This window comes from Rhipicephalus sanguineus, chromosome 1, assembly GCF_013339695.2.
Source record: "Rhipicephalus sanguineus isolate Rsan-2018 chromosome 1, BIME_Rsan_1.4, whole genome shotgun sequence".
NCBI classification, from domain to species: Eukaryota; Metazoa; Arthropoda; class Arachnida; order Ixodida; family Ixodidae; genus Rhipicephalus; species Rhipicephalus sanguineus.
The window spans coordinates 189,129,606-189,152,749 of record NC_051176.1 but is presented as its reverse complement, the minus strand read 5'-3'; the positions used below and the strand labels follow the sequence as shown (position 1 = coordinate 189,152,749).

Genomic DNA, 23,144 nt, shown 5'->3' with positions numbered 1-23,144 from the left:
TCATGTTTTCAAACATTGTGTTTAATAGTTTCCTTCCCTTACACCTCTCAAGCGTTTTTTGCATTCTTGATAAGGTAGCGGAGGCACTTGTCTGCTTCGACAGTAGCTTCTCTCAGGAGCTTCTGATCCGACTTTTTCTGAAAAAAAAAAAAAAAACAAACTCTGACTAGGATAGCGTGTTGTGTTATACACACAGTTTAGTGAACTCTTGTGTGAGAGACTTTATTGTGCCTTTTATTCGCTGTAATGAGCGCGTATCACATAATTCCCATGAAAGGAATTACTTTCATTCAAGTACGCGAAAACAAACAAAGAACGTGCGAACAAAGCAACGGATAGAATTTCACACGACAAAGAAGTTCATAAACAAAGAACAAAAAACAAACAAACAAATAAAAAGTGAAGGGAGAAAAAATCACCGACGATTACGTAACTGCCTAATGCGAATTCTGAGCGCTTAGGCGTTTAGGTGTTTTGATTTCGCGATAAGTGGAGGCGCGACTGCCTCGCTAACCGGAGACCGCGGAAGGCAGCGCGTGGGCGCGATCCGCAACAGCCGCCGTAGACAGGTCTCCGTTCATGCAGCGCTTTATTTCCATATATGGTATCGGTGGACGCCCTCGCAGCATGCCTTAGTGATGACGTCATCGGCGACCGCACGACGGCGCGCACTACTGTGGCGCCACGGAACCTGTCGTCTCGCCACTGTCGTTCCCTCCTCCTCGCATTCTCCTCGCTATTGCCGTCTTTCATCCTCCGCTGCGCTCCGCGTTCGCTCTCTTTCGTCCTCCTTCGCTCTGCCGGTTACGACGACGCCGACGCAGGAACGGGCGCCTAAGAGGCGCGCTCTAAAACTTGTTCATTATGGTCGAATGTGTGCCCGGAAAATTAGATGCAATATCTAAGAGTCCGCTAGAGCATTCCACACTCAAAGTGTCCCTTCGACCAACGCACGTCTTCTTCTCCCAAGCCTCGCAGGTCAAACCACTTTCTCGTGCCCGTGCGCGAGAGGCATGCATTGCGTTTTTACAAGAAGCGCGAGCAGGCACGAGGCATCGCAGACGCTAACACAGCGGCTCGCTGCGCTCCTCGTTCGCTCTCTTTCGTCCTCGTTCGCTCTATCGGTTACGCCGACGACAGCGGCGCCGCTCAACGCAGGAACGGGCGCCTAAGAGCTGCGCTCCAAAAGTATACATTAAAGTTTGTGCAAGCTTATTTTCTCCCCAAACAATAATCGTCGCCTTTCGAACCTTATTTAACGCTGTGCTTTCGGTATACTTTCAGGTCACAAGAAACATGCGCGCAGTGGCATGACTTACCGTAGTATTCCTGGGGGAAATGTTGCGGAGGCGGAGTGTTGAATGAAGGAAATGCATGCGGGATAGGGGACGATTATTGTTTCGGGAAACGCCGAGTCACAACAGACGTACATTTTATTCTTAGAGCGTTGAATTGAATGGATCAACATATACGCGCAGCTTCGTAATGTCCCTGCCGTTCAGCAGTAAGGCGGTGGAGATGACGTCAGCGCACACCTTTTATGCTTCCAGGTTCTTGGAGAACTAGGCGAAGATGACGACACGCACCAGTTATGGCACCAACGACCTAAGGGTGAAACGTGCCGGCTACTTATACACTACTCATGGCACATTCCAGTGTAGTCGGTGGTGCTCGCGTACGTTCTGGAATCTGCATACCCCTATCCACGTCGCGCGTGAAATCTGGCGACAATAAGATTTTACTATAGAATCGGTGGCAACATTCGAGGAAGTTTCGGTACTGGAATTGCATGTCTTGCGCCGGGTGATAGCACCGTAACAGTATACGCGTGTCCTGTGCACCATGTATATTATCTCTCTGTCATTGTTGTACGTACAGTCAGCGTCAAAGGTTTAGAGAACACGAGACACAAGAAAAAGCTGAATACTCCCGCTGCTTTGGCAGGCAGCCTTGAATTTAGACTTCCGGCCTGTAACGCGATAACAACACGTACACTGTGCAGTTCGACCGAATACAGTCGACCGAATACGACCAAAATTGCTGGGATATTCAAAGTATTCTCAGACCTAGTGGTTTCTAAACTTTTTTTGATGCCGACTGTTGTACGTACGGCGCATTGGCCATGCTGCCGTTTATTAACGCATGTACTCACCCGGAAGTGCGACCTGAGCTTGAACACCTCGTACTAGAAAAGAAGACAAACGTTCTGATCAAGGCGGCAATTCAGTCAAGTCAATTAATTAAGAAACGTTACAATAAATAAATGTTTTATTCGTAGGGCCCGTGGTTTATTCCTTCAAAAGAGATAGTGTTTAAAAAATAACTACAACGACTTCGTAGGCGGCAGAGAATAAGATTTGTTGCGTTATGTAGGGCGTTTCTGTGCTTTAGACGCTACAACGGTTTATACTTTATAGGCTATAAAAGAACGACTGCGACTATTTTCATTAGTAGCAATCATGTGCAAGAATCAGCTGCACTGTCAGTTGTCCTGTGTCTGACACTGCTTGATAAAACAAAGAAACCTGAGGTTTTACGTGCCAGACAGAGAAAAAGATAGAAGCCATAACGGGGAAATGTAGGGAGGTTAACTGGCCCTGTTGCATGCCCTATACTGGGCAAGGGGAATGGAATATGAGGAGGAGCAAAGTTCATACTTTCCAGCCAAAACCACAACCATGATTATGAGGCACACCGTAAGCCAAGGATAAATTTTGGCCACCTGAGGTACTTCAACGTCGATTGCAATTTTTGTCAAGAAAAAAAAAAAAAAGAAAAATACTGTCGGGCCGGTTGGTCTTGGGTGTTGACTGCGCTTACTTAGCGCGTACGGAGAGGCACGAACAAAAGCACTCGTCGTTGCATTTTTCTCTTAGGTCCATTCGTTACCTTGCGGTAAGATACCCTAGCCGGCATGCGACGGTAGTTGGTGGTTTGACCTTTTTTTTCTTTTCTTCTTTTTCGCTCCTGTTTTTTTTTTTCTTTTTGCGTTGCGACGCGGCACAACATTCAAATGGAATGGAATATTTAAATCCCTGGCAAATCACGCAGGCTTCGGTACTTTGTCGTCGCCGCCGTCGACAGTGCGAGCAGATGGTATGCCATGGCATTGTATCGCCGATGATAGTCATAACTGGAATTTCGGCTTCGTGCCAGGCCAGCCTACCACGGAAACCACGCCGCGCCACAGCGCATGCCGGAGCGGGGTCTTCATTTCTAGCTCGTAAAACTCGCACATTTCTATGAATACTATATAATTTTCATCTTCGCGCTACTGTTTATTTGTCAGCAAAACTTCGCGTCTATATTACTTACCGTCTACTTGGAATGGTTTTCACCGGCTAGAAAACCGATAAGGTTCATCTGTTGACGCATTTTCTTAGTCGTACATTGTGAAAGGCTCGGGGAAAATTTATCCCTGCATTCTCACTGGAATAATTAGACCAGCGTCGAAAAAGTACATACAATTAAAAAAAAGGATGGCATTTTAAATATTGTTGTTAACGTTGTTGCTATTAACGTTAGAATTGCCGGGCAAGTGCCGTGCGTCCTGTTTTGTTCCCTCGTCATCTCTTTTTGTTGTTGTGGAAACGTATATTCGCGGTACTGCTGCGGCTGCTCCATTTCGCGAAAGTTTTCACCGCGACTAAAAAGTAAAAAAAAATCAACGAAAGGATAACAGACTTGCCTTACGAAGAACCTTTACAAACTACAAACTAGAAATTATCTCTGATGACTATGGTGAATGGCATTGCTTTGAGATTATGGATCGTCGTCCTGTGCCCCTTGATCGGTACGGAGCGTAAATTTCTCAAGTTGATTTAATCAGTGCTTTTGATAACAATTATTCGCGTAAATTTCTCTAGTAGTACGTTCAGGGTGCTTCGCGAAAGCAGATTAGTTAGCGGGAAGAAAATGCGATCTGAAAAAAAAAAAAAGAAGGAAGAATGCTACTGGGATCAAGAAAAAATAAAAGGAGCGTTTGCCTCCGCTTCAGAGGGTAAGATCACCGCGAGTACCAAACGTGCCTCAGAGTCTCGTACGTCACCATACGAGTTCGCTACTCTTTCCCCGACGAGACACCGATTTCCTGCACTGAGTTTGCAGATGAATAATGTGTACGGCCGAACGCAACTATATCGCCCCGTTTCAGGTTGGTATACTAACCGGACTGCACAACGCCCGAGCGAACTCTTCTACTCCCCAGCCTCCTTTATTGAGAATGTAGCGCATTAGCTGCTGCACCTGCAGAACGAGAGATGAAGAATAATATGTTAGGTCATTGTCCCAGGGTCAGGAACATACAGGCTTACTCAACAATGCATCATTTGGAGGAGCGCGAGTGCAGGCTAAACATTTCGTGCCTTCTTGTACTGAGGTAATATTGACGCGACAGCGTTAAAGAGCTCGTTTCGCAGAAATTCCGGCGTCGATGGTGTTAATTATGTGCGACGCTGTAGTGTATGGCTCACGATTGTTTTCAACCACCTGAGGCATAAATGGCGTCTGCCTCAATATAAACGCACAAGTGTTTTTTGCATTCCTCCTCCCACCAGAATTATTGAGTAAAATCTGACGTCCCCCCCCCCCCTCTCCCGACCCAGCAGTAAAATCGTCACTCTTAATAATTTCAGACGTGCAGTCATTTGTAGAAACAGTTGGTACGCTTAGTTAGTCTGTAATTTATTCAGTGCTTGGCAAGAATGATACGTTAGAGGAAGGGAGCGTATTCTGGGACAAAATGAGAACCCACTGGGATTTTCGCATGAAAAATACTGTGTAAGCAATTTAAAAAGGGAGGAAGGAGTAGTTGCCTTGTGGCCGCATAACACCACCTCAAAGCAACCTGTGAAAAATTTACGTACTTGGGGTTCAACGCGGCCGTACATGCACTTGAGTGTCCAGACACGGTATTCCTCTGGCCAGACTGCAAAATAACAAGAAGTTCGTACATTAAAGTATGCGCTACCAAAATCGTAGCTTTCATGTTGGACGTATGCAACCTTTTTGATCCCCTTTATGTAAACAACACCATAGAAAAAAAAAGGGCTCTAACGCTGTAGAATTTCAGCGACGGCACCTACGCACAATTTGTACCATCACCGTTGGCTCGTGTAACGCACAAAGAGATGATAATATCTGGAGTTTTACGTGCCACAACCACGATATGCTTTGGAGGTACAGCGTAGGGGAGCGCTCAGGAAATTTTGACCACCTGGGGTTCTTTAAAGCGCACCTAAATCTAGTACCCGGGCTTCTAGCATTTCGCCCCCATCAAAATGGGACCGCCGCGGCCGGGATCGAACCCGCGACTTTGGAGCACCGTAATCACTGTACCACCATGGCGGCCGCACAAACAAGCTATGGGGCAATGAACGAAACATGGACATCTAGTTTATTGCTATAACCCGTACGCAGCGTTATAAACAACGTGTTATTGTTTTACAACGAAAGCGGTCATGGGATCACAACGACAGCTGTTATTGGTGGCGTAGTTGTTCGCCGCTGCCGCCGCCGGTGCCCGTAACCGCTATGGCGCAAAGAGAGAGAGAGAGAGAAAAAAAAAAGAAAATAATGTACGCAGTTGCAGTGAAAGCTGTAGGAAGTGTGGCGCAGTGATTCGCCTGCCATTCAGCGACGGTCGCGGGCAAGCGCGCATTGGCGTTCCAAACGTGCAGCCTGCTCAGTGTCCATGGCGGGGAAGGAAACCAGGGTGATTCCACGTAAGATCGAACAATCGATGGCTGGTCGACCTCTCAAATTTATTTCAAAATTTTATATATTATTGCCTGATGAGTGGAAAGAAGAGTTCCGCAATTTGTTTTGCCGCCAAAAATTTTTTCGAAGTACAGGAAATCAATAATGACGAAGAGGTGGAGTGAAGCGCTCATCCACTCTGCTGTTTTGGCCAACTTTCGTTCTGAACTGCACAAAATATATTAAAGTTAGGTAGCTGAAAATTCTTTAACTAAATATATGCATGTTTTTGCTTCTGCTCAGATATTTTTAGTTTTGATGTGTAGTGTAGATGTTTTTATAAAAAGCCTCAAAATTAGCCCAGGGAACGTTATTTTCTTTACTTTGGAGGTCTTTATCTCAAAAAATCTTTGTAGCAGAGCGACAAAAATTGCGCATAACGTTCTTCGCATGCTTATCTACCACACTGCCGAATCTTACATTTATGTAACGTTTCAGTAAAGAGATATGATCGGGCTAAGTTAAAGAAAACACCGGACAATGGAAACTTCTGACGACATTAAAAAAAAAACCATTTTTTAGATTTCTTAATCTTTGTCCACTTATTCTCCTCCACATCAGCTTTCATAATCATTGAAAACATGTTGCATAATGTCGTTGCACTAATAGTTACGACCCCTCCAATGAGACCCTTAGGCAAGGATTGGCAATTCCGACTTCTTGCCCAGCAAGTGTATAAAATGCAGGCAGGATTGAATTTCTTTTTATTAAAAGGCCAGCAGGTACCGAAAAAGGTGTCGCCGGCACTGAACACGTTAATTTTGAAATTATTTCGTCACTGCAGCGGCCACGAGCGCGGGTCTACCGAGCAGGCGCGCGCGCACCCGAGATGCTCGTTGTAAGAGACTGCGCAGTGAGAGCTCGTTTTCGCGTCCTCCGACGGATTGAGTTCGAAACAGCAACACCTCTCGGGTGACTTGAACGCACGTGCACCGGTAGTCGCAGTGATTTGGTTAATGACGTCGATTTCTTTTTCAGGGGGCATCAGAATGTCATCGTTTAACTGTGCGTTCCGTGAAGATCTTTCATTGCAGTGGTAGCAAAAGCACGCGTAGCACAAGTAGTCCGTCTCACTGGCAGTCACTGATCTTTCGGGCGTTAAACGTTCCTTCAAAGCGTATATGCCTAGGTCAGTAACTCTGCGAAATTTTGGCTTCTTTGCAAAAATTAAGGAGTACTGACACGAATCTGAGACATCGCAAAAGGGACATATTTTGCTTCGTTGGTATGCAGTGTCAACGCTGTCCACACAGTGGAGTCGGAGAACACGTATAAAATATTTTAATTTCACTTTGAAGTTTTCGTCGCTGAGCATCTGCAAGCCAGGTCCATTGCAAGGACATTATCCCGACGAGTCAAGACAGTCCCCCCGAGTATGCGAGTTCTGCGTCCTGCATGCAGCCTAATTCGCAGAAATCACTGTCAGGGTCACAGGACGGCAATTCACTCATCGTTGTTTATGTGCACCACGAGCAGATGACGAATTTGCTGCTAGTACGTCGCGAGTTTCTGTATCTCCGTGACGTCACACTGCTATGAAACGACACTGAAAAGCCAGCCCCTCGATATCTAAACCGAAAGTGTCTTTTTAAGGTGGCGCTAATTAAAATATATACCATATTCCCAGGCACCACAATAGTCGTTTTAGGTTTCTCGACACCAGTATTTTTATTTAGAGCAACAATCCGAAATTTTTAAAAATTCGTGTCAGTACTCCTTTAAGCTTCTTGTGCTTCGAAAGGTAGTCTCCACAATACACTCATTCCGAGCTATACTTTCTCGCCATGAGACGCACAGGAGGAGTAGAGTAAGAGCAAAGCAAAAGAACCATCCGCGCCGAATGAAGTGTGAACAGCGCTCTGAACGCGCGGCTAGTTCAGGCCGTCTGCTGCCGACATCTAAGATAGGCAAGCACATCCGGTTACCGATAGTTTTGCTTTTCTTTCCTTTGACATTCCATATTTTGCTTTGCCACTGGAGCGCCACGTGAATGCTTTCCACTGATCGCAACTGGCGCAGCGCAGTTTCTCTGGCAGCAGCGTGTGTGAAGCGAGCGCTTATTGCTCCCTTATAGAGTTTTCATCTTGCTTCCATCCCTGCCGTGTTATCAGCGCCTAGCTGCGATGCGAACACAGGGTGGATAAAATAGCGAAGCTCCAGTGCACGTGCGTTCAAGTCACCCGAGAGGTGTTGCTGTTTCGAACTCAATCGTTCTGAGGACGCGAAAACGAGCTCTCACTGCGCCGTCTCTTACAACGAGCATCTCGGGTGCGCGGGCGCCTGCTCGGTAGCCCGGCGCTCGTGGCTGCTGCAGTGACGAAATAATTTCAGGATTAACTTCTTCAGTGCCGGCAACACCTTTTTCGGTACTGCTGGCCTTTTAATAAAAAGAAATTCAATCCTGCCTGCATTTTATACACTTGCTGGGCAAGAAGTCGGAATTGCCAATCCTTGCCTAAGGGTCTCATTGGAGGGGTCGTAACTATTAGTGCAACGACATTATGCAACATGTTTTCATTGATTATGAAAGCTGATGTGGAGGAGAATAAGTGGACAAAGTTTAAGAAATATAAAAAATGTTTTTTTTTTTTAAATGTCGTCAGAAATTTCCATTGTCCGGTGTTTTCTTTAAATTAGCCCAATCATATCTCTTTACTGAAACGTTACATAAATGTAAGATTCGGCAGTGTGGTAGATAAGCATGCGAAGAACGTTATGCGCAATTTTTGTCGCTCTGCTACAAGGATTTTTTGAGATAAAGACCTTCAAAGTAAAGAAAATAACGTTCCCTGGGCCAATTTTGAGGTTTTTTTATAAAAAACATCTACACTACACATCAACACTAAAAATACCTGAGCAGAAGCAAAAACATGCATATATTTAGTTAAAAAAATTTCAGCTACCTAACTTCAATATATTTTGTGCAATTTATAATGAAAGTTGGCCAAAACAGCAGAGCGGATGAGCGCTCCACTCCACCTCTTCGTCATTATTGATTTCCTGTGCTTCGAAAAAATTTTTGGCGGCAAAACAAATTGCGGATCTCTTCTTTCCACTCATCAGTCAATAATATATAAAATTTTGAAATAAATTTGAGAGGTCGACCAGCCATCGATTGTTCGATCTTACGTGGAATCACCCACCATTTGATGCAGTGCCGCTCTCTCCCCTCATCCTTTCCCTCCTCCTACTATAACATACTATACATGGCTATGCTATACATGGTTTTGCCTACTGACGGCAAGCGACGTCATGAAATGACAGCATACGATGACGGTATACTCCCGTCCTCCACCCCCTCCCCACCTCCCCACCCTCACACCACTCCTACTCACCCGACACTTCCTTTCCCAGCACCCTGGCTATGCTATACATGGTTTTGCCTGCGTGACTCCAAGCGACGGCATGAGATGACAGCATACGACAGCGTGCGACAGCGCACGGCAGCGTACGACAACCCGGCCCCTAAGGTGATCCGTACATTAAAAAAGCCGGCAGATCCCACGCATTGTGGGAATCGATGTAATGCGAAGCAGCCAGCAAAGAGCTGCATACATCGTCTTGTATGTCATTGAGGAAAATGCGTGTCATGATTTTCATGTTAACTCCTATTATTTATGTTCCTCACACGGTCACGTCGCAAGATACCAATTTTGGTGTATATCAAGCTAGCGAAACGGCCGCCAGCACCCCATGAGCGTGGCACGTAAGTCATGCTGTACATGACATGCGTGTCATGATTTTCATGTTAACTCGTGTTAGTTATGTTCTTTACACAGTCACGTCGCGCAATACCAATTTCGGGGTAGATCAAGCTAGCGAAGCCGCCGCCAGCGCCCCATGAGCGTGGCACGTAAGTCATGCTGTGCATGACATGCGAGTCATAATTGTCATGTTAACTCGTGTTTTTATGTTCGTCACATAGTCACGTCGCGCAATACCAATTTCGGGGTAGATCAAGCTAGCGAAACGGCCGCCAGCGCCCCATGAGCGTGGCACGTAAGTCATGCTGTACGTGACATGCGTGTCATGATTTTCATGTTAACTCGTGTTTTTATGTTCGCCACACAGTCACGTCGCGCAATACCAATTTCGGGGTAGAGCAAGCTAGTGAAATGGCCGCCAGCACTCCATGAGCGTGGCACGTAAGTCATGCTGTACATGACATGCGTGTCATGATTTTCATGTTAACTCGTGTTATTTATGTTCGTTACACAGTCACGTCACAAGATACCAATTTTGGTGTATATCAAGCTAGCGAAACTGCCGCCAGCGCTCCATGAGCGTGGCACGTAAGTCATGCTGTACATGACATGTGTGTGATGATTTTCATGTTAACTCGAGTTTTTATGTTCGTTACACGGTCACGTCAGAAGATACCAATTTTGGTGTATATAAAGCTAGCGAAACGGCCGCCAGCGCACCATGAGCGTGTCACGTAAGTCATGCTGTGCATGACATGCGTGTCATGATTTTCATGTTAACTCGTGTTATTTATGTTCGTTACACAGTCACGTCGCAAGATACCAATTTTGGTGTATATCAAGCTAGCGAAACTGCCGCCAGCGCTCCATGAGCGTGGCAAGTAAGTCATGCTGTACATGACATGCGTGTCATGATTTTCATGTTAACTCGAGATTTTGTGTTCGTTACACTGTCACGTCGCAAGATACCAATTTTGGTGTATATAAAGCTAGCGAAACGGCCGCCAGCGCACCATGAGCGTGGCACGTAAGTCATGCTGTGCATGACATGCGTGTCATGATTTTCATGTTAACTCGTGTTATTTATGTTCTTTACACAGTCACGTCGCGCAATACCAATTTCGGGGTAGATCAAGCTAGCGAAACGGCCGCCAGCGCCCCATGAGCGTGGCACGTAAGTCATGCTGTACATGACATGCGTGTCATGATTTTCATGTTAACTCGTGTTTTTATGTTCGCCACACAGTCACGTCGCGCAATACCAATTTCGGGGTAGAGCAAGCTAGCGAAATGGCCGCCAGCGCTCCATGAGCGTGGCACGTAAGTCATGCTGTACATGACATGCGTGTCATGATTTTCGTGTTAACTCGTGTTAGTTATGTTCTTTACACAGTCACGTCGCGCAATACCAATTTCGGGGTAGATCAAGCTAGCGAAACGGCCGCCAGCGCCCCATGAGCGTGGCACGTAAGTCATGCGAGTCATGATTGTCACGTTAACTCGTGTTTTTATGTTCGTCACACAGTCACGTCACAAGATACCAATTTTGGTGCATATAAATCTACCGAAACCGCCGCCAGCGCCCCATGAGCGTGGCACGTAAGTCATGCTGTACATGACATGCGTGTCATGATTTTCATGTTAACTCGTGTTATTTATGTTCTTTACACAGTCACGTCGCGCAATACCAATTTCGGGGTAGATCAAGCTAGCGAAACGGCCGCCAGCGCCCCATGAGCGTGGCACGTAAGTCATGCTGTACATGACATGCGTGTCATGATTTTCATGTTAACTCGTGTTTGTATGTTCGCCGCACAGTCACGTCGCGCAATACCAATTTCGGGGTAGAGCAAGCTAGCGAAATGGCCGCCAGCGCTCCATGAGCGTGGCACGTAAGTCATGCTGTACATGACATGCGTGTCATGATTTTCATGTTAACTCGTGTTAGTTATGTTCTTTACACAGTCACGTCACGCAATACCAATTTTGGTGTATATAAAGCTAGCGAAACGGCCGCCAGCGCACCATGAGCGTGGCATGTAAATCATGCTGTACATGACATGCGTGTCATGATTTTCATGTTATGACTTATCATTTATGTTCGTCATACAGTCATGTTACGCCATACCAATTTTGGTGCACATTCGATGAACCAAGCGACCAGGAGAGCACAAAGTCGTAGGCGGCTAGATAGATAGATAGATAGATAGATAGATAGATAGATACGCTCAGAGTCGCAGAAGTTCGCTAAGAAATGCTTCGCATTAAAAAAAAAAAATATCCAGGATCGGATGTGCTTTGAACCCGTGCTCTCTGCGTGGCAGTCGAGTAATATTCTACCACAGAGCCACATTGGTGCTTGAAACTCCTTCGTATAAAGATCCTATGCAGGCGTCATGTCGGGTAAGAAACCAGGTTAACAGGTGTAATATTGGGGGCGAGGAGTTACGGAGTCGCCCTCTGTCGGACGTGTCCCTCTTGCGTGCTAGGAGGATAACGCCGGCGCGCTCGTCATAGGTTTGGTTGTCGGTGCTCAACGTGCATCGCGCGGAAGCCCTCCTGGGCATTTCTGTGAATATTTTCTAATCGAGGGCAGTTTTTACAGTAAGTATAATAATCTCGGACAAAAAGAAAGCACATAATTGTTTGCAGACGCTATCTGTTTACAGAATATGTGCAGTGAGCGCACATTGCGCGCGGTCGCCGATATGAGGAATCCCCAAACAAGCTTCTTGCGTGGAATCCGCCCCGGTGGTCTAGTGGTTATCGTGCTCGACTGCTGACCCGCAGGTCGTGGGATCGAATCCCGGCCGCAGCGGCCGAAATTTAGATGGAGGCGAAAATGCTTGAGGCCCGTGTACTTAGGTTTAGGTAAGAAGCCCATGTGGTTGAAATTTCCGGAGCCCTCCACTACGGCGTCTCTCATAATCATATCGTGGTTTTGGGACGTTAAAGCCCAACAATTATTATTATAAGCTTCTTGCGTGGAAGGTAGGCAATCCCTGAAGGCGAACTTTGTAACATACACTCCTATATTGGTCTGTCTGTGGAAATAAATGGGGCATACCACAATGAAGCCTCAATTGATGGATCGCGCGGCCACAGCATACATCAGCATTTATAAATGTGTACACAACTAACGGTTGTTGCGTGGACGTTATCAAAGCTTTTTGAAAATAATTTCTTAAAAAAACTTCAAGGAAATTGGCGCCTACGGGTGCGCGCCGTCAGCAAGATTCCTTTCATATGCATTTTTAAGTCCTTGGACGTTTAATTATCATTATTACTCAAGTAGCGTCGCACTAAACGTTTATCGGTCTCCTCAGCGAGCAATATCGCGCTGCTTCTTTCTTTTTTTTTTTCTTCTAGTACATTCATTGGTTGGAGCTAAGCCAAACATGGGCACTTGCCGTACCTTCTTCTTCAACATGATTCCTACCGCTCACTTTCCATTCCAATGAACTTGCCAGTATCTACAGCATCAAAACGTGCATAGACCAATGTTTAAGACGACTGCTGTTATGAAGCAGTCTACGATGCCAAACAAGTGGCATCGTGCAACGCGGAGGCCAGCAAATATCACATAACAACGTTCGCCGGACTAATTCTCCAAACAACCGCAGTAGACAAACAACCGCTGCATGAGCTAGGAAGCGCAATTAAAAACAGAGAAGTCATTGCAGCAAGTAGCTGCAAAGCGGGGTAAAAACAAGGTGCAGAGACCGCAATGTAAAGTTTTAATGTGCAAGATTCATTGGCGAGCTCTCCAGCAATATTAATGGCAAAATTGTGCCTATAACACAAAAGGCGGGGTATCTTTGCGACAAGATTAGATACGGCTCCGTAGAAAACAAATAAGGTTGGGATGAGCCATATTGAATTTCGAAGTGAATCAACCTAATTTTGGGGTTTAAATGGAGGAGGGCAAGATATGGGCCTGCTTGCCGCGTCATTAGCCGGCCAGCGTGCCAGCGTGCACGGGCGAGCGTCTCAGCGAGCGCTTTCTGCTACTAACCAAACATCGCAGCCCCACGTCGAAGCATAAATCTTCCTCGCGGAAGTGCTGACCGCACGCGCGTGTACTAGCCGATGGCTTTTCACCATTTCTAAGCTGAAAATCCAACCTTCCCGCAGCTTCTTACCCTGACGACACGTGTGAAGGCTGACACTGGGCTCCATTGCGTACGTCCTGCACTCCGGCACCGAGCACTGGCCTATCGTATAAGACGCCTTCAAAGGCAGCGACTGCATATTGCAATGCTTTCAAGTGTTGTCAAGCGCACAGCCGAAGCGAGGAAACCTCCCCATTTAATCAGAATTACAGAACAGGTGGCATTATAAAATTTCGTTTCCAGCGCGCGTCGGTGCTCCGCCTCCGCTGATCCTGCCAAGCACGTCGCGCCGACGGTGGCGCCAGCGTTTCCAGTGGTGGGCCTCGCGCCCAATAGCGTGGTACTAGAATGAACTAACAACCAGGCGTCACGCAATGCGAATTGCGTAAAGAGTGGGTCGTTTAAAGCTTCATACCCATTACAAAGCGCTCAGCCAAAATTCATCACCATCAGCCACAGTACCAACAAAGTGCACATAATGGCTTACAGATGTGTAGCAGGTACCACGCTTCTCCGCAGAATGAAGAACAATGGTATAGTAGGTGCTCCCCTACTTCGCAAAAATTATGATGATTTATGGCGTAGTGGGTACCTTGCAAGTGTACTTGTTGCAAATCAAATCTGCGGAATCCCTCAAGGTGACGGAAGGGTTGAAGAAAATAGACAACCACCCGTTTGTAGCACGTAGCCACAAGGAAATCCATACGGATATCTCAGAAAGAAAGCTCCTTAGCTGCCGAAAAATTCGTCCTGGTCTCAGGACCAGGACCCGGACCAGGACCAGGCATTTTTTGTCAACTATGAGGCTTTTAAAGACGATAGTCTTTCTTGGGAAACTTAAACGCAGAAATTTTGGTCTGTCTGTGTGTCTTTCTGTTTGTCTGTCACCCGATTCAGCGACCCGGTCAAAGTTGAACCACTTGCTTACCGCCCAGCCATCTTGAACTGTTACGGCTGTTCATACTTGTGAACATTGTCGATCAAAAAGTAAATATTACGCATATCTGAGGCGCAACATCACTAGGTAAGTATTAGGTGGTGTGTTCCTTTAATAGAAAATACATAGATATGTAATTCTAAAGTCCCTAGTATCTTAAGCTGCGCTGAAAATGCCATATGCACGCCGACGAACGCCCTCTGCCACGGAGGAAGGAAACCATCTGCACAAGCTCATGTTTCCCGACGTATTGCCAGATGGCGTTCATATCTCACGCAGCGTTTCCTCTATCGTCTTTATATGGCATTTGCAGCGGAGCACGCAGATACGCGGCCAATTTTCTTTCTGAAAAATCCTACGGGCTACAAATGGGTGGTTGTCTATTTTTCTTAAGTGTACTTGTAGTAGTGGCCCCAAGAGAATTTACAAAGGGTTCTACAAAAGCCACTCGTCCAGCTTTCGCTGCGACTGTGCTGCGTATTCCGCGCAGGTCGGACTTTCTTTTTTTCATCAGCCCGCGGCCGTTTGGAGAGAAAGACGGGCAGACAGAGAGAGAGAGAGGGAGCACAGCGTGCGCACAGGAAGCTGGCTAGACTGTAAACGGTCACTACCGTCAGTGCAATTCAACACTAACTAGTGCGGCAATAGCTTTATGCGCTAGCCACAATTGTGAGGGGCACGGTTTGAGTATCTTTCACTCTGTAACGGTCTCGAGCCCATCCGGTTTAAGGTTACGCGGAGAGAGATGTCGCACTACAGATGTTAAGTGGTTCTTTATAGCGCACACAGTAGTCTCACGGTAGTCTCATTAAAAAAAGTGAGTAAGCATTGGTGCACGACCCGACAAACTGTAAGCAGTGCAGAAAAGTTGAATCGCAGCAGGAGAGACTAGATGTCACTTATATCCGCAACAAAAGGTTCACGACACGCTGCCGCGAATATGAGACACAGAAAGAGAAGCTGTGGTTAGTGATGACACCGTGCAAGCGATGTGTCTTACGGCTGGGGGTGCAGATTGGTTGATGACATAAAATTAAGTACGATGACGTAGGTTTGCGCGCAGGGACACCCGTATAAACCTTGCGCGCACTGGACGAGTCACCACAAGGTCCCTGACGCAAATATTATGGGCACATATTGAGATACAAACTTCTCGCAGTAAATAACCTGAAAAATCCTACAAGGACGATGTCCAACAATGTGGGGCTCAATACCACACCTTGCGGGACTCCATAGCAGATGAAGTGTTCTGAAGTGGCGCCGTCCTCTGTCTACAGGAGAGAGCACATCTCGGTCAGAATACCATGTTTGTTGATAGGTTAACTAATAACTACAACAGCCTGTGGTCAGCGATTGCTTCATGTGCGGCGCTTGCTTATGGTATTTAGACGTCTAGAAAGAGTGCCATTGGTAGGCCCTAAGGTGTTTTTGGTTCTTAAACTAGGTAGACGAAGTCAACAACGTTGTCAACGGTTGGTTGAACTCGCCGCAAGTCCGCCGAAACGCCAGGATAGAAGGTATTTGAGGAACCATTCCAAGCAAGCAAGGATGGTTATTTTCATTACTTCGCAGACGCAGCTGGAAAGTCCAATTGGAAGATAAGATGACAATTTGAGTCATTGCTTCCCAGATTTCAAAATGCGGGTCAAGCTCCTTAATTTCTATTGCTTAGACACAACTTTGTACTATGGCTCATTGTAGTGATTGAGCAGCTAACCATGCGTGCCATGTTCAAGGTTGCATACCGCAGCGTATACTGGATGTGGTATATAGTCTCGGTGACGAAGGATGTCTCGCTAATGCAGTGTCAGGTTCCTCGAGTGAAAACGACATGTTTATATCTGGTACATGTGACTCGTGTACGGTACTTCGAGCTGCGTATGTGATGGTGACTATGACTCCAGACTGGCAGAAGGATTTCAAACGTTTGCCTTCCATTTTTTTTATCTATGCGACACTGGACTTTTGTGCGTCGTGAAGCCCTGAGATATAAAGCGAACTTCGTGCACCATTTTTTCTTGTGTCTGTAGAGGGGATCCATACAGCCTCTCCAATTCTATATTGAACGCTGTTCGCTTTTCTGGCATTTTAACTATCAGACAGATGCTTTCTTAGCAGCAGAAATGTGTTGCGGACGCTAACGCAATGTTGCGCAGTGGAACGGCTCTGAAGTATATGCGAAAACCGTTTACAGTGAAACCTCGGCGATACGATCACAGCTGATACGAATTTCGGGGTGATACGAATTTTTCGTTGGTCCTGGCCAAGGCCCATTGGCCTCAGTGTAATGGAGTACGGTTGTTGCGAACCGATTTTCACCCAGCGACGTTTGATACGAACGTACGCTACCATCCAGGTTCGAAGAGGTGCTGTCCGGGCTGTCGCGGAAGACGTGCCAAGCACGTGCGAGCTCGGGACGCAAGCGTGGGCATGCGCGCCACACTGCCAAATCGTCAGAATCACGGTGTGAGAAAAACGGTTTTCTTACGGTCAGAATAAACCTTCAGAGACGCGTCACGGCCTCCGAGAGTCGCGGGTCACAACGCACCTGGATCATTAATTAAACGCGCGCACGGGCCGTATATTTACGAGTGCTGGTATGATTGCCGACATCTAAAAACTTAACTGACAATCATTCAGAATTCTTCCTGACGTTGCCGCAGCCCTGACAAACAATAAATGAAAATGTACGCCAGCTTTTTTTTGTCGCATGCTAATTTTCCATGCTTTCTGGTGATACGAATTTCGGATGATACGAATATTTTTGGTGGTCCCGTGAGATTCGTATCACCGAGGTTTCACTGTACTTGAATCGAGGGACAAGTGCAAGATATCTATGATGGCGTCTATATTTTATGTTTCCTTGAGACCCCCCCCCCCCCCCTTCATTTTCCTAGCCCTGCCCTTGCACGTATTCCCGTTGACACAAGCAAAGGTAGCGTATCAGAATTACGCGCACAGCACAGCACGGGACAACACAGTGTCTTCTATATTGTATCAAATGCTTTTAGCATGCGTCGTACATGTGTTCCTTAAACCTTCACCAATCAACTATGCGTAAAAAAGTGGAAGAGGATCGATGTGCTCCACCAATCTTTACGTATGTCGGAACACGGCTGCTTCCACTTTATGGCGTGCAGAAGAGCCGGGCTGCCATTATTCACACAACATAACATACACATATCGTGGTTGGAGGCAAAGGAGGCAAGATTCCTGCTGCTAAAGTCAGTCTTGAAGATCCTCCATAGCTAGTGATGTCCGTTGAAGCCACTGGTGATGACTCCTAGGCCAGTGGTTATTAGCAGCATACAGATTTTTTAACCTATTTAAGTGTGACCTGCTGAGGATATGGAGGCTCCGTTACTTGTAAAGGGCACGCATTTATTTTTGACATGTACGCATACATACTCAGTGTCGTCATTAGGCTCTACCGCTTGGGCAACGTACCAAAATCTGCGCGGATATAGGTGATTATCTTGCGGCGTACAAAGCCATGTGGACGAAGTTAAATATTTATATCTTGCCCCACTTGGAGTGTAGCCGATGTAGTTAGTTCACAAATGACCAGCACAGCAAGGTGATTTCAGAAACTAATTTATGAAAGTCTGATACAGGTGCCTTGATCAGACCTCTGACATTCCTTAGAAAAATTGCGGCCTTTTCGAAAGGAAGTAAACCGTGCTTTTCTGGAAACACTGATTATATTGAAATATCGACTAGAGAGTGTTTGCTAATTCTGGTTTGGAAGCACTCTCTGGTCCATTAGGCCTGACCAAGTATGCACTTTACTGATGGGTATGCGGTGAGTATATTTCTGAAAGAGCGAAGCGTCGCAACTCTCGGGGAATTTGTAGGGAACCGGCGCTGTGGACTATAATATACTGCAGTGGGCAGTATCGCGCAAACTGGTTGTGGCTTCGGCTGTAGCTTCGGTAGCTGGAGTGTCATGAGACGCTGGACAATTTCGCAAAGCCTCTCTTATCACCGCTTCGCTTTATCACCATTACTGTGCTCAAATACTGTGAAATGCGAATATAAATAACGTGACGAGCTCGCACACTCAAACACACTAACAAGGACATCACCGTCATTTCTTACATACATAGTTTCTCCCACAGAATAAAAAAAAGTTTGCATGAAAGAGTAACATAAACCTCGCTTGTTTTGTCAGCGCCTAGCAAGTTATTGATTCTGTGCAGAAAGACCAGTCCAGAAGGGATCAGACCCACCGCATGTGGAAAAAAAGCATAAGAATAAATTCATTGAATGCATCACACGCGTTGCATAGTGCATTCCCTTCACTTGTGGTAAAAGCTATAGGTCAAACCGGGAGATGCGTGAACGATAAGTTACGAGGGCGCAGTAACAAAGTTAATGACGTGGCGACTGACGGTTTCCTCGCCTTCGATTGTCAGAGATGCAGCTGCCTGCCGAGAATAAACGAAACCGTTATTATGAGCAGAAGCAAGTGCGAAATGACACGTTTTATTACGTAAGCAAGAAACAAAGACGCATTTGGTGAAGCTTGCGTCAGTAACCCATCTATTTCATTGTCAACGAGAGAGGTAGACTATCTTTGTTCGTGGTGAATGCACACTTTGTGTAATCACGATATGTTGAAAATTGCCTGTGATGTCTTTCTTTGATTACGTTTACAATGCAAAGCACGCGTGTCATTTGAAGTTGCGAGGCGTACGGCGGTGTAAACTGAAATGAACGGATTGTTGGAAGTTTGCGGTGTGTGCTATCAACTGCGCGATCCTTCTATGCGTCCTCGGCTTTACCTGCGTCACACCAAAGTAGAAAACTTAACGTTCACACATGGTACACTTCCTTTTTTTTTCTGATACGGATGAAACAATTTCTTGCCCAACGTATTTTAATGGTCCAAATATTGGAAATATTTGCTTCTAAATACTTTCCGAAGTGCCATCCACAATGACTAACTCTGTGTCCCACCGCATATAGATGAAGGAAAGAAGATGGCTTTTAAGGGCCCGTTATTCTTTGTTAGACACAATATTAATGAGAACTAACAGACAATAATGCCAATGAAAGTATAGGAGATGTTATTTGTAATAATTGGAATATAAATGTGAAGAAATTAAAGTGGACGAAAAGATAACTTGCCGCCGGCAGGGACCGAACCTGCGACCTTCGAATAACGCGTCCGATGCTCTATACCACTGAGCTACGGAGGCGGTCATCCCCCCGTCCACTTTATAGGGTTTATATGTGCATTTAAACCTAGGAGTGTTAGTCAGCGGCGATCGCAGGCATGGCGGCGAGTGTGGAACATTCGCCGGTCCCTGCCGGCGGCAAGTTATCTTTTCGTCCACTTTACTTTCTTCACATTTATATTCCAATTATTACAAATAACATCTCCTATACTTTCCTTGGCATTATTGTCTGTTAGTTCTCATTATTATCCACTGCATATAGAGTAAGACGAAAAGTAAGATGTCCCGCAATGTGAGATTCGATGTTATGCAAAGTGTGCGATATGTGTGTATATTACTGTGACAACAGTTTAGTCCTGCTCTCACCGTTGTCATTCCGGTGTTGCCGTCATGTCTTTGCTATGTCGTCGCCATAAACGGACGCACGTCAAATAGTTGCCCGTTTTGCACGGACACTTGCTCCACCTGATTACACAGCGTAAAGCGGGTACCATAAGAGGCCAGATAGACAGAGGGAGGGCTACCGGAATCCCCGGGGATATCTTACTCGAGCCTAAATCTGAGTGCAGGGGCGTTGTTATTGCACCCCCTCCCTTTCTTCCCAAAGTAATGCGGTAGCGTCGGCCGGGATCTAACTGCCCACATCGAGCTCGGTGGGGCACCGCAGTAGCTACGAAGCCACACCGCGACAGGTAAGACGAAGGAATAGGGCTGGTGTGACGCTGATTCGCAAACAAGCAAACCTACGCACCTCTGAGCACTTACTTTTCCCATGCGCATTGCATCGTGCTTGTTATAATAATTCTTGACATGATTGTTAGTGTTTAATGGCCCCAAACCTCGATATGATTATGAGTGACGCCGTAGTGGAGGGCTCCTGAAAATTCGACCTCCTGTGGTTCTTTAACGTGCACCTAAATATGGGTTCATGGGCCTCAAGCATTTTCGCCTCCATCGAAAATGCGGCCGCCGCGGCCGGGATTCGATCCCACGAACTTTGAATCAGAGCATCGTGTTCAGGCCTGTAGCCAGGAATTACTTTCCGAGGGGGTGGGGGGCACTTGCTGAAGGCCTTGACTATTTTAGCAAAACGCCTATTTTCAATATTATTTTTGGTAAAACACCCTACTTCATCAGAGTTTCGGGAGGGAAAGGCCCTAGCCCCCCCCTCCCCCCTTGCCTACATGTCTGATTGTGCGTGTTGTATATATATATATATATATATATATATATATATATATATATATATATATATATCGACAGTTACATTTCCGTTCTTACTGTTACTCACGGAGGATCCACTTCACTGTTTTCAACGCTACGGCCACTTTCGCCACCATGCCTGCCTATATATATATATATATATATATATATATATATATATATATATATATATATATATATATATATATATATATATATATATATATGCTCGATCGCTAATGAAAACTTGGAAAGTTTAGCTCTCGGTGGTACCTGACATGCTACTGCACATTGATACGGTAACACATAAATAAATTGAGATACATGAAAAACGCCATTCAGACGACATTCACATTCGGACCCGTCCAAACCTAATAAGCGTATCTTATTAGGTTTAGGTGAGTCCGTTGGGGCCGGACGCAGTAGTGCCTTGTGCGGGGAAATTCTAACTATGCACTTTTCCGCACAATGGTTTGATAGTGATTATTCGGTTGATGGGGCGTGAGTAAAGCAGGAAAACAGGTATCACCGCACAGCTGCATGCATTTCCCCGCACATGACGGGTCACCACCCTGTTCGACTAAGCTTCTTGGCGCAGCACACTGTTTCACGAGGCAGCTGAGCGTGAAGCTATACCTGCTCGTGAATCAGTGAAGGTTCGCCTTGGTCTCGTTAGGTTGCCAGTCAATTTTCATCCGTTTTGTTGTGCATTACGAGTCAGGAGTAATGCCAAATGCGCATGAATTTTGCCTACCCTTTAGGTAAGTTGGCGTGAAAATGAAATATAGCGTTGTCGTGCCTGAGGTTCTCAGTGCAGCGAGTGAACTGATGTTCTGCCTTACAGCTAGAGCTGATACAGTGTGTTAATGCGGGCTTGTGGTACATACTGCACTTCTGTGGTACATACTGCAAAATTGGCATTTTGTAAATGCTTTTTCAAAAATAATTCGATATATATATATATATATATATATATATATATATATATATATATATATATATATATATATATAAGATAGATCGGTCACCGCCCTATGAGAGTCCCCCACTGCAATGAAGGGAGACTAATTAAATTAAGCCCTGTTCTTAAGCAGTATGTGACCAACTGCCGATTTTGATATAATATTTTCGCCACATATTCTGCGCTTTTGTTTTAAGCGCACATTGATATTTCAGCCTGAGCTATAGCAATTTGATATGAGGGCTGAAGGAGTCCTGGCTGTTACTTCAACAACTCGTTACTTACATTTAATAAAGAAAAAGAATTACGAAAAAAAAAGACCGATCTGCTGATCGCTAGTAGTCCGTCCGGCAACAATAAGTAATTAGAAATTTCTTTCTTTATGTTCACTTACCGCAGAGGGACTGTCTCGGATGATGCGGGCGACGTCTTGGAGGATATTGTGCACTCGCAAAAACGAGGAATATTACCACAAGGCATGCCACCGTAGCTTTCATCTTGCACAGCGGTATTGGAGCCCTTCTCGGCACGTAACCTGTGTGCGCTGTGAGTAAGGACGACCACTTTGACTCGTGCTCTCGCCTCCTACCGATACCTGCGGTTCCAGCGTCCTGCACGCTTTCGTGTACGTGACATGTTACAACAATAGACAATAAATGGATAGCTGCAGCTGCTCGCAAAATTTGTGCACGCAAACACCTACAGTGACCGCAGCAACACCTGCGTGTGCGTGCACCGAGGATTGCTACTTGAGCGCAGCGTCTCCAGGTAGCTGGAGCGTGCTGTAGAATGAGACGCGGAAGCTTTAGTGCACTTATGTGCCGCCTCCGAACGTACGGTTGTCTGCAGAACGCTAGTATTGCGGTGCTGAGCATGTCTGCACAATCTGCTGGATGCAATCAATCAATCAATCAATCAATCAATCAATCAATCAATCAATCAATCAATCAATCAATCAATCAATCAATCAATCAAAAGTGCCCGAGGTTCCGATACTGGTGCGCATGAAGAGAAGAAAAAAAAATCTACGAAACAATGCAAAGGCTGATAAGAAACGTAGGGGTAAGAAGTCCAAATATCAAGAAATATTATACTGTGAGCGATCTTCACGAAATGAACGCCGCACAGCATCCGCGCCGCGAAGCCCTCTCAATCCGGGACCCGTGCGAGCGAGTTCCGAAACGACAGAGTTGGGTGCACCCTTACAAAAATATGTTTAGATAGTCCATATAAAGTTTGTAGACATCTGTCTATAAAATCAATTGACGTTCTATAGCTGAGTTCTTTAGA

General features: G+C 45.8%; 1 protein-coding gene across 1 annotated transcript; it reads right to left on the bottom strand.

Moving 5' to 3' along the window:
• On the bottom strand, positions 1-22,497 carry LOC119404003 (uncharacterized). The gene is made up of 5 exons (XM_037670640.2): positions 22,249-22,497; positions 4,866-4,927; positions 4,168-4,245; positions 2,153-2,185; positions 1-137 (listed from the first exon to the last, which is right to left on the bottom strand). The coding sequence occupies exons 1-5, from the start codon at positions 22,349-22,351 to the stop codon at positions 48-50; spliced, it is 366 nt and encodes a 121-aa protein (XP_037526568.1). The 5' UTR covers positions 22,352-22,497; the 3' UTR covers positions 1-47.
• Positions 22,498-23,144: the final 647 nt, after the last annotated feature.

Excerpts from the sequence above, each read along its gene's own strand:
- LOC119404003 (XM_037670640.2), bottom strand. The coding sequence starts at position 22,351 with ATGAAAGCTACGGTGGCATGCCTTGTGGTAATATTCCTCGTTTTTGCG. Across the intron at positions 4,246-4,865 it reads ACGGCCGCGTTGAACCCCAA|GTGCAGCAGCTAATGCGCTA; the intron begins GTACGTAAATTT and ends CTCGTTCTGCAG. Across the intron at positions 2,186-4,167 it reads CTCGGGCGTTGTGCAGTCCG|TACGAGGTGTTCAAGCTCAG; the intron begins GTTAGTATACCA and ends CTTCTTTTCTAG.